This window comes from Glossina fuscipes, unplaced genomic scaffold, assembly GCF_014805625.2.
Source record: "Glossina fuscipes isolate IAEA_lab_2018 unplaced genomic scaffold, Yale_Gfus_2 1, whole genome shotgun sequence".
Taxonomy (NCBI): domain Eukaryota; kingdom Metazoa; phylum Arthropoda; class Insecta; order Diptera; family Glossinidae; genus Glossina; species Glossina fuscipes.
Window position 1 is genome coordinate 20,815,681 of NW_023998415.1, and position 12,875 is coordinate 20,828,555.

At 32.8% G+C, this 12,875-nt stretch overlaps 1 protein-coding gene across 4 annotated transcripts in view; it reads right to left on the reverse strand.

Moving 5' to 3' along the window:
• The window catches only part of LOC119645097 (uncharacterized protein DDB_G0283357), a 678,949-nt gene that overhangs the window by 559,346 nt on the left and 106,728 nt on the right, over nt 1-12,875 (reverse strand). For all 4 annotated transcript variants that reach the window (XM_038045002.1, XM_038044999.1, XM_038045000.1 and 1 more), the window contains exon 3: nt 5,208-5,246. In XM_038045002.1, coding sequence (XP_037900930.1) covers nt 5,208-5,246 — 39 coding nt within the window. The remainder of the gene's footprint in view (nt 1-5,207; nt 5,247-12,875) is intronic.

The window sequence follows — 12,875 nt, forward strand, 5'->3', positions numbered from 1 at the left end:
TGACTCATAGCAGGCTTGCAGAGCCTTCTCAACTGTTTTTTGGTTTTATTAATGCAAGTGTTCCATAGACGAATGGATATCGATCAGTGCGTTTTCCTAGAGAAAACTAAATACTTTTTTGGTAAAATTCTCTTTCAAAAGCGTTAAAATCATCGCAAGTTTTCTCATAATGTAAATTAGTGCTCGCATTGGATTTGAATCTTTTCGCCACCACCTTCTCTTGAAATTCGCAAGCAGATAGTAGTTGCTGGGGGACAGATCTACAGTGGGAGCAACTTGAATTTTCATTCATGAAAATTTTCCAATCTAGTCAACCGCTGCACGCTTAAGTTGGCAAGTAAGTAAGAACCGCAACTATTAAGTCTGTGTTAATGGATTCAAAGCTCAATGGGGAAGAGGGTACTTTGATTGTAGAAACAGTAAGTAGTTAGTTGGGAAAGGCATAACACTGGGCTTCACCTGCTTCCTTATCTCTTTCTCTTCTTCTTACCTTACTTCTTTCTGGCCGTTAGTGTATTACTCGCGTAGGGGGACATATTCGAGGTGAATGGTTATATAATAAATAAAAAAACGGATTACGCGACATATTGTTTCCGCTTTGAATAAACTCGATGCAGAGAGTTGGAAAGCAACTGTCTCGGGGCTAAATTTTTAACACTGAATAGACTGCTTTTCGATAGCTTTAAAATATTAGTTATCGCTTCAAACTTGACTTTGTGATTACCGTGAGTAATTGGCTTTGATCGGGGCACGTTTTCGGCCGCTCCACATATAATGCGTTCGGCATTCTAAATTGTTGTGAAAACTTTGAAACGAATGGAGCAATTTTTTGAAACGCCTTCTCATAAGAAGGGCTAATTTCCAATATTTCGTTGTGAAATACATAATACCCACCGAATTGGACCGCTTTTGTCTATTTGTTTGATTTGATCCCGTATAAATGCTCTAAACCAAAAAAAGAAAAAAGTTCCGATTTGTGATAGTTTATGGTGAAAATTAATTCATAGGGATAGTTTGATACTAAACCTAACTCTCTGAAATTTGGATCAAATAGCTGTACACATATAGAAACGGATTTAAGGATTCTCATAAAATATGACATATAATAATAATAATAATAATAATAATAATAATTTAATATAAAAATTAATTAGATCAATTTTAAATCTTATGGGCCAACTTTTTAGACCTCATCCCGCATTGAGTTCCTGAAGTCTTTTACCAAAAAAAAAGAAGAAGCAATTTTTAATATTTTGTGTTTGAAAAGTGCATCATAGTAATAACTTGGCTTAGAAATTGATTGTGGGAAATATGAATCACATAGGTTTATAGATTAGATCCTATCAAACGAGGTAGGAATTGTTGTGGCGCGAAGCGTGATTTGTTGTTTTGTGTAATGGAAAGAAGTGAAGAATGGTAAAATCCTTGACAAGTAAATCAATTTTACAAAATTTGGCCCTCGACAGCCGATACTTTAATTGTGCAATGATCACTTTTACCTGACTGTGATGTTCCTACTTATACTTTATGTATGGAATCACTCAGCGTTGTGCTAGAAGCTTCTTTTAACTGAGATCTCACGTTATCTAAACGCGTAGTTATATACAAAAGATAAACTGATTGCCTTCTGAAACGCCAACAGACGTAAAGACAACAAATACGGAAGTGAATGGCCGTTTAAAGGAATCCTCGGCAAAGAAAACAAAGGGATCTTTAAACGAGCGGACAGTGGTCTATAACTTAGCTAAAAGAAGGCTGCAAACTTCGCAAAATTACTTTGTAGCGACGTTAATTTCAAATCATTACCGATGATGCTAAAGTCATTTTTCCAGTTGGCATTTGTGATACGAGGACATCTTGAGAGACTGTTATAAAATTCGTTCCACAAATGTTTTAAGGCATTTTGAGTTCGAAATTCGCTCGATTTTCGTTGCGATCTTAGATAATGGTTTAATAAAATTATCAACTCTTAGTTTATCTTGTTTTTTTTTTTTTTTTAATTTTTCACTTTCTCACTCGACAAACTCAGTCATGTTTTAGTAACGTGTGCCCTTTTCCTTAACTCCAAAGACATTATTGTCGCAGATTGTCATTTAAATCTGAGAGAAATACACGCTTCAACGTTAAGTAATATTAATTCTTGCAACCACTTCAACTATGGTATAATTGTTTTGCTTAAAAGGAAAGACGTTAACAATTTAACATCTTAATCTTAATATCTGCTATGCGAAAATGTTACTCATTCACTCTTTATCCTTGCTATGGACTCTTCGTTCTCATCCTGGCGATTTTCAAACTTTTCAACTTTTGCCCAGCGTATCAAAATGTGTTTATGAAGGTGTTTAACGCAAACGTAGCTAGCTACACGACGTACTTATTGTATAAAAGTCAAAAATTTGATTTGAATTCGCTAAGGGCGGAAGGAAGGAAGGAAGGAAGGAAGGATGAAAGGAAGGAAGGTAAAAATATCTTGGCATTTTGTAAAAGGCTTTTGTGTAGCGTTTATGAAATTTTCAAAGATTTCCTCGAATGATTTCTTATTTAATTATACACATTTTAATATATTAATTAATTTTATTTAATAAAAAGAAAGAAAAAAAACTTTCTCCTAGATTCGAAGAATTTGTGTGTGCGGTTTATACGATATAATATTAAAAAAAAAAAAAAAAAAAAAAAAAAAAAAAAAACAAATAAATACAAACAAAACACCCAAAAAGAGTGAAAGTATAGAAGGATGGAAAAAAAAAAAAACAAAATTTAATTAATTTTTGGCTTGATTGCGTTTTAAAGGCTTCAATATACATTAAGAAGGCTAAGAGATCTGGCCTTTCTGCTCGATTCGGTGTTTTGTTACAATCTCTATATGTGAATTTATGTGTGCGTGTGCGTTTCGTTATGCTAGTGTGTGAGTGTACATTTTAGTTTTTACATAAACCGTATTAAAAGCATTTACTTACATTAAATTTTTGTTGTTGTTTTTGGCTTTTATTATATTCCTAGTTATTTATACGGTAATAATTTTTTCTTCTTTTTGTTTTTTTTCTTCTTAAAACAAAACAAACCACAAAATTTGGGGAACGTAAGAAGCAAACGTTTTGCGTGTTAAACAGACGAACGGATGCATGGATGCATGGATGGATGCCTATCATATTTACTATCTAAAATTTTATATGTATGTATTTAATATATTTATTAATTTAGTTTTATTCATTATTGAGCATACAAATAAAAAAAACAAAAACAAAAAAAAAAAAACCACAACATACAACTTTATCCCCCTATTTACTTTGTTTACGAGTTCAGTTTAATTTAACTAACACGCACGTATATGATACACGAGGCTCAGACTTCCATAAAATTTAAACTGTTTGAAGTGGTTTTTTCATATTTTCGCCGGATATCTTTTTTTTTCTTCTCTTTTGTAAAATAAATTCGCAATAAAAATCAAATATAAAGCAATTTTCTAAGTTTAGAAAAATTTTCTATTACTTAATTAAAATAACCCCCTAAATATTACAATAACCATTTACACATACAATAATAATGTCATCGTCATATAGTTCACTCATTTTTATAGCGAAAAATATTTTACATTTTTTTTTTTTTTTTTTTTTCAAATCTCTGCGTAAGTCTTACGCAACGGTCTAACAGCGTGTAGTGAAAAAGAAATGTCAAACTTTTGAGAATAGACATCAAGTATCGGTATCGGAAAGTTGACTCACATCTTGCCTTTAGTCAGTAACGATCGACATTCTAGAGACAAGAGAAAATTGCGTAATTGCTTAAAAATGAAAAGCACGCACGGAAACACATATATTAAGACAATTAGGTTAAGCAATTTGCTTATTGGACTTAAGTCATTTTCAAAATGAACGACTCAATTCTATCATTCCAAACATCGTCGTAAAAGACATTGATACAACTTTGCGAATTACGGCATCGCTCAATACATTACTTAACGTCTAAAGATGTCGTTATCGAATCTGAATGTTCCGCAACTTTTACAAGGGAAAAATTTTGCAAAATAGAAAGAGATCGGATCAAGTTTTCTACTTCAGAAGAAAATTGTTTGCGTTGAAAAGATTGCAAAAACCCTAATAATTCAGATTAGGCCGGAAAGTGGAAGCTACTTTAACTCAATTTTGCCAATGTTGAATGGTTACGAAGCCTAGAAGTTGATAACTTAAAAGTCATCGAAACAACTCTAAAGATCTTAAGAGATGAACAAATCCCTTAAATTAGTTCCAGTATTCTGGCAATTAATTAGTGGTTGGAAGAACTTAATTTGCTTTACTAACATCTCTTAATGTCAAATTCGAGTAACGTGATCGACCTGCGTTCGTAGGCACTTTGCAATACTGCACCTGCACCTGTACCTGAATGTACAAAAAAAGTAGAGAAAATTCTTTAAAGGAGATAAACTATATACATACCATAGATTAAGTAACCTGCGAAAAATGTATGGAGCACCTAGTGGCTGAAATATTTGTGATGACTTGCCTTTATGATGATTTGAACTTGACGTGGCCTTATTCGAATATGTATAAGAACGACTTGAGATAGAATCATGCTTTATACTACTATTAATCGATTCGTATACATTTTCTACAATAAATCGATTAAGTCAGATATGCAGTCATGTGTATTTGCGTTCAACCTAGAAGTCGGGATGCTCATGCCCTACACTGTTTATATAACACAAGAGTGTACTGTGTTTGTGCGGACGTATGCAGCACCCAGATGGGCTTGAGATAGATTCAACTTTTATTATACCGACCGTTTCAAAATCACTTTCTGAATCTATCTTAGCTTGTCTGTTCGTCTGTCCACCTGCCTCTCTGTCAAATATATAAACGCCCCTGCAACTAATAAGCGGTTGTATGGCAACAACATTTAAACATCAACATTTTATGGTGAACATTGGTACGAATAACAGGTATTATATATGAAAATTCGTAATAAATTTTGATCATATTAATCCATTTTTCGGAACCCCTTTCATCTAGAGCATCGCTTGCAGAGGACACCCTCATAAATGATAACAAAGTACACTTCTTGTTATATTATAACATAGACAGCTAAACAATTGTGTTGGGTGACGTAGTGTGCGGTATTTTACAGTCAGTTTTGCCTGATTATGACATTTTAGGCTGTTTTTTTATGCTTTATATATATATATATATAAATATATGTTTTTTTATACGTACCTTTGTTTGAGTGTCTTTCCAGATGAGGATCTTTAATACCTGAAATTAGATAAAAGCAAAAAATATAAATATTTTGCATTAGTCTGGAAAAAATCTTAATTTACGCACATTTTCTATAATCCCGTACACATTTATCAAAGCCATTATATATATTATATGGCTATCAAAAGCATTTTTGCTCCTATGGCGTAGCTTTCACTCAGCACTCTTTTGTAGCCCTCTTCTTTCCTAATTCTTTCTCTCTCTCTCTTTCCCTCTTACTCTCGCTTTATAGCTTGCTGGTAAACATTAATCCAAATTAATTTTATGTAATTAAAATCACCTTGAAGCATAACGAAAGACCAACAGAATAGAACCCAATGACCATTTCAGTGATATGTTCATATATTAAAGATTACGTATGCTTGTGCATATATATAAATGTGTGTATGTATGTGTATCACTGTGTAAAACTGAAAGCTATTAAATGCTATTTATGGTTATTTGGCGGCTGCCATATAAATTAAACCTTAAGAATCATTTAACGCATGAATTAAAGGGAAACAGTTTAAGGATCAGAAATCATGGAGAAACAGTTAAGAAAAGTCGCACGAACGGAAATGGAAAAACACGTTAAACACCTATTAAGAACGAACGTAAGAGTGCATTAAGAAAAGTGAATAAAAATAAAACAAAAGTAAATAATAAAATGAATAGAAATCAAAGCAAGTCATAAACATCTTTAAAATCGAACCGATTTTTCATTAAAAATTTCTGCACGAAATTAACTTTAGTTCTTCCGATATGGATATTTACGATTAACATCTGCTCTTATGGCGTCAATAAATAAATACATAACGAAAATGAAAAAAATTTTCAAGAAAAAAAAAAAAAAATTATTTCAAAAACTTTGTAACCTAATAGGGCAGCAATTGCTACCATATATAATCTCAAAATTCATTTACACTAAAATAAATTCTCTCTTTTGCGATATATAATAAAGTTTTTAAGGCGATTATGTATTTGTGCAATTCGTAGCGCTTTCGAAATGATTTCTCTTGGCATCTTTAAAACACGTTTGCATAAACTTTTATGAAAGTCTTATAAGAAGGGTTAACAAATGGTAAATGGAAGGGCCGCAACAATAGCCCGAACCGACGAATTGACACCAGACATTTTCCTAAAACATCCTTTAAAGATTCTCTTATTATTGTTTCATCGCTAATAAGACTAATCGCAGTAATCAAGGCCTCAGACGATTCTTCACTTGTCTGCATACTGCTTCTTGCTGTAAATGCAAATGCTTTATAGTTTCAATATCTAACTTAGCCCATTGGAAGCTATTGGCCTAGTTAGTATTGCCCCTTTTAAGTTTTTGGCTTGAGGCGCACAAGTCAAATTTGGGGCATAACTTGGAAAATATAGGATTTTCGTTATAAGTAATTGTGGTCGTTACGTCTTTATTAAACAAACCTTCGATGCCTTACGTCTACGAAATGACAATTTTCTTGCAGTGGTGGACGCATTATAAAGGTTTTCTTGTGCCCTCAGTGTAGTGGCTGTAAATAAAACGTCGACAATGCGGTCAGTTTACAGCTGCCTTTGTCGAATGCGTATTTGACTCAAGTTGTGAGTTGGTACGCGTCAATTCGTCTCGAGTCGAGAGAGGTTTTGTGAAGCCCTGTGTATGTAGAACGCCATACTTGTGATATCATTGGCGTGTGAATGGCATGAAAAAAAGCAACGATACGAAAAGAAAGAGGAAGAACGTAAATAATTATGTTGTAAGTGAAATGATGTAAACAAGTTCGTTTCAATTTATCTTACAGTTAAAATTTTAACATTTAGGGTTTAATTCGAAAAAAGAATGGATTCCACCATTCCCTTCTCACTTTAGGCAAGTTTGTGTGAACAACCAATTGGTCAGAAATACCATGTAAACATGCGGGCCGTGCATTAAAGAAGACAGGAGTAACTCATTTTCCTTTAACAGAATTCAAACAATTTATTTGATCGATAAAAAAAACTAAACTAAACTCCCTGAGGAAAACCAAAAACTTTGTACTCATAAAATATATCCTTCATTACACCCTACGTCACTTATCGTACAAGGGCATACTAAGCAGTGCGGATGTATGCAGTCGTCATTGGGATAGACTCATCTTTTATTATACGAATAGATTTAGAATCGCTTGCTGAATCGGTCTAAACTTGTCTGTTCGCCTGTTCGCCTTGCTTTCTTATGATCAAGCTGCAGGTCCCAATTTTAGAGATATTTTATTGAAACTTGGTACACCGATGTATTTTGCCTCTTGGAGAAACGCTGTTGAAAATGGCTCGGATCGGACCCCATATTCAAATGCTTTCCATATGATGTCTTATTTTGAAAAGTCCCTATAGGAATATTTGTACGGCAGAGTAGTGTATTTAATGGTGGATCATACTCCTCTACAATATACATATTGAGGTGCATTCCCCTTATTTTGTGAGCACATTTTTCATTTTTTTTTTTTTTTTTTTTTTTTTTTTTTTTTTGCTTTTTCTTTTTAGAGAGGAAAGGCACATCTGCATTAATCGCTTGACTGAACTCAATTGTTGAATTGATCGATTTGCATTATTGTTACCCACGGAGCGAAAGTTATCAAAAGTCAGATGTGTTTTGCTACGAGCATGTCTCACATTAAGAAGTTTCTGAGTTGTATCATGTTTAGCATAAAAATCGTCAATACTTAACTTATTAGCGATCAATTCTGCTTATAGAAATTCTTTTCGTTCGGACGATAAAAAACGAAAGTAATTTTTTAATTTGAAAAATTATTTAAGTTCTATTAGATAAACTGTTTCGATTTAGTCAATGCGAAGTAAGTCGGCATTGCCTTTGCGATAATTGCGTACATCAAATATCAACATCGGTTGTAGCTTTAACTAAATGTGCGCTAAAATGACGGCGTAAGAAGCAGGCGAGAAGATAACCAAGGCTCTTGTGTAGGGGCAATAGTATGCTTGACTACATCATTACTGCATCAGCTAATTGGCGGTACTTGGGAAAAATACATTTTTTTTTTTTTTTTTTATATTAAATAATGATTCATGTATACATTTATATGCCGCGTATGATCGAACCAAGATACGAAAAGGCAGACAGAGAAAAGTGAACAAATTTAAAATGATTCACGAATGATATATTTATTTATAATACTTAGCCTTGGCGTAAGCTTGCCAAAGGCCGTTTAGCGTATGGTGTGCATGAGTGTAGGTATAATCATCGCATATTTAGTTTTTATTAGATTATGAAAAATAAAAATTACTCTTCTAAAAATGTGAAGAATCTTTTGACCTGAAAACTTGAATTTGAAATCAACAAAAGAATCAAAGGGTAAAGTGGTCTTGCACTTAAATATATTCGCATTTAAAGTCAGGCTTGTTAAAACTGAATTTTCAAGCGGAAATGCTGCTTGAAAGCATAACTTTTTGGTAACTAGAGGAGAAAAAAGCACCTCTAACTAAAGTGGTTGGTGGTAATTGAAGAACTAACGACCATTTATTCATTCAGTCAGTTAGTCAGTTAGTCAGTCAGTCAGTCAGTCAGCATAACTGACACGCTAAGCATAAAGATGGCGTTGCAACGCTTTTACTGACATTTTTTGAGAAAAAAAAAGAAGAAAAATAAAAAAAAATAAATAAAAGAAAGGAAAGGAAAAACAACACAAAACAAAGACTTATTCGAGTATGTTTAGTTAGTTTGATATGAGCGTTTCTATGCATGTCTGCCTGTTTCATTGTTTGTTTGTGTGTATTTAAGTTATATGGTACTAATGTATGCAAGTGTGCGTCTTGCAATTTTTGTAAAGCTGTAAGCTGTAACGTGCCGTTGTTGTGGTTGTTTGGCTGTTAGCATTGTTGGGGACTCGTAAGCAATTTCATGGCTGTATGGGTTTCACAACTTTTGTTTGAGATTTTTTTCTATGTTGGGTTATTTTTTTTTTTTTCTTTCTTCGCTCATTTTTGTTAAGGTTTTATTTCTGTTAATTGAATGAACACAACGTGAACAGTGATAAGAGCAGAGAAGGAGAGAGTGAGAGAACAACAGCAGACTGATTTGTAAAATGGGGTCGGTTTTTTTTCTTTATTATTATTATTATTATTATTTTTATTTTTTTTTATTTTTTTTTTTTCCTTTTTTTTTTTTAATACACGATAAACCAAGTTTGAGTTCGGGTGAATCCTTAGACCGGATGTAGACGTAACAATTGTTTTTACAACTTTTTCCCAACGCTCAACTACTCAAATGTTTATGGAAAAGTAAGTACTAACAACAAAAACAACAACAACAACAACAACAACAACAACAACAACAATAATAATAACTGAAACTGTATGTTTCGCTTCAAAAAACCTTGAAAACCTTGACGTTAACATATTGTGCGCCTGGCGAAAACGTATAGAAAAGTTGAATTTTCGCTTAAAATTCATATAAAACTCATTTCCTGTTGTTTGTCATGAGGCATCATATGGCCAGAGTTTCTTCTTCGCAAGATTACTAAATAATAATTATGTGCGCTGTTCAAATTAAAGTGACACGAGTTGATTAAGAATTTTGAAAACTAAGCAAAATGTTGACAAAGTATTTTGCTTTCTTTATATACCGTATATAGTAACAAAAAGCGTTGGGCTTGCATACGTAAATCCTTTAACATAAGTGACGCGTGCAAAATCAATTTGTTTCACTTGAAATGTTTGACTAAAACTCTATTTATGAACATACTGCAGCTGCCGTTAGTTGTTTTGGTAAATTGCTCTCCTCTCTGTCTCTGTCTCTGTCACTGTCTCTGTCTTTGTCCCGGTCCCTGCTGTTTTACTGACTCTGTTACTATCTCTTCTTTCCCTTTCCCCTTCTCACGCTATTTCTATCACTAACTATCTATCTCTCTCCCTCTCTCTTTCTCTTGCTTTTAATCTTTCTTTTTCTTTCTATCCTTAAACGGAAGATGTATAACAATTTCGGTGTTATTTCCGTTTCCTGTTTAACTTCACTTATAGTCATTGAAATCATAGACGCATTCTATAAAACTCACCATAAAATGCAAGATACCTTTCCCTTTATACGTATATATCGGTATATCGATATATATATATATATCTAAGTATTCATGCACAGACACATATATTTACCTTACATCGGTTGTATGCCAATATTTATATTTATTTGTCTCAATGTGTATATTTATTTAACTATTTGTCTGTCTATCTGTCTGTATTTCAGTCTGTCCATCGGTCTCTTTCTGTGGTTCCTCTCATTCTCTAGTTAATAGAGTTGATAGTCTGGTCTACCGTGCGTATGAGTAATACATTACATTATGCAAGCGTTTATGTGCATATGTTTATTTTTGTATGTCACTGTATACATATTATCCCCCTTTTCAGAAATTGTTTTTTTTTTTTTTTGTTTTTTTTTTGCTGCAATTGCAGTTATTGTTGCTACTGCGTATGCATGCGTTTATCAACATATAAACAGACATTTATCCATATACCCGAATGTATGTATTTAATGCAGTGTCATGAATTTTCGTATTTTAAGTTGTGGTAAATCCACTTAAGACATACAATGACAATTTGTTGTTTTATGAGGTTAAAGAGCTTAATTGTGTTGATTATGTGTCTCTCTATGCTGTTATAATCTGATATACATCTACATGTGCACTTGTTTATTACATCCTTTAATATGTATCTGTGATTGTATGTGCTAAAGTATTCGAATTGTGGTTTTTTCTTCATTTTTTTTTTTAGTCAGTTTATTATATACATGTACAAATATGCAGAAAGGGTCACTTACTCCACTTTAATGTTAGATATGTATAAAAAAAAAAAATAAAAAAAAAAAAAAAAAATAGAAATCAAATTAAATGTTTTGCATTTCCTTCACTATATGCACCGGCTCAAAAGACAGAAGCGCATAACTACTAAAACACTTGCTTTATGTGTTATTCCATTCACTATATTATTCAAGCAGCAACTTACACTTGAGAGCAGTATTTAAATCTTGTAACACCCGTTCCACAGGGTATGTTAAGTGCGTGTGGATATATGTAACATCCGAAATGACTTAACACAGACTTAAGTCATTGATACATTATACCGATTGGTTAAGAAAGTCGTTATGAATTTATTTAACTCTATTTTGCAGCCTACCACAGAAATTTGAGTCATCAGTAACATAAGTAACACGACAAACAAGTTAGCATAGTTCGATCACATTCAGTTCAATTCTTTTTGGACATGGCCCCACTAAATGAGTTCTCATTAGAAAAAAAATATAATTTTTACTATTTCATCATATAAGTGAAGAAACATTCTACTTAGTGATATAGTGCAGGGTATTTAATGATCGCTCTTACCCAACTGTAATATTTTTTTGCCTGGTCAACCCGATTTGTATATACTTTACGTAAGTCTCATATGTTACATTTGTTAAGTTAAGTAGCTTAGTTCACTTGACGTGGACATGTAAAGATCGCACTAGCTATTCAGAAATGGTTTAGAGCAACACCTAAGCGACATTGATTAGTAATAAAATCAAGTTAATTTTAATAAGGAACGTGTCCTTCTCATCTTCATACTACACATTTCAAATTGATCTAAAAAATAAGTTCTATTTTTAAGGTGAGCAGCAACTTAGATAGCCTGCATATGTGCGTGCGGCGATGATACGGAAAGACTTATAGGCGAAGTGCCAGGGAAAAGTTAATCATATATCAGTACGTTTGCTTTAAAGTTAAAGATATCTGAAGGGTTAGAAAAGGCGTCTCCAGATAGATCGTTCCGAAGACAACTTTGCGGTATAGAAATAACTCCGGAATTTATTGGATAAGCGAGTTATTTATCAGCGGATAATATATTTAGTCCAGAATCCAAAGACTGTCACAGAATATCCCCTCAACAGCTATCAGCTTCTGAGCCATTTGTCCAGTTTTAAGGAACCTATGATTTCCATTGCTTCTTTCAAAGCTTCGAGTGCCTGCCCAAACAGATATTGTTTGCTATTGTCTATTTATCTGCGTCTATGAAACAATTTAAAGCTGACTGACTAAACTAAAAGTATTTTGTTTTTAATAAAGATAAGCGCAAATTTTGCTGGGCTCGAATTAATATTTCCAAAAAGGATTAAGAACGCGTAGAGGTGGAATTTTATTTCGTATGATTTCTAAGCAGAGAATATCCTTCATAGGCAATGATAAACAGATACAGATTTATACATGGATATATTGAACAAGGCCAAGAGAGGAGAACCTTATTTGGGAGGAAGAAAATTCATTTTTCATAAAATACGTATATGAAAGTTTAAAGTTTTTAAAAACTTTTCAACTCCTTAATAAAAATTATTGTAATTATGTGGCATTTTTAATGCCATCAAACATAGTTTCATTGGCAATTGAACAACTGCACTTACAACAGTAATCAACAACGACAACCACTTTATTAGCTGTTGAAATTGTAAACATTTACTCAAGTCGTCTTAGTCTTAAGAAGAGTTTATGTGTTTTTATGCTCACACATTTTTGTTGGAGCAAAGAAAACCAAAAAAAAAAAAAAAAAAAAAAAACAAAAGAGGAAAGGAAAAGAAAAACAAAAAACACATTCGAAGAAAAAAAAACAAAGTTTATAATCTTATTATATATAACTAGAAAAGAA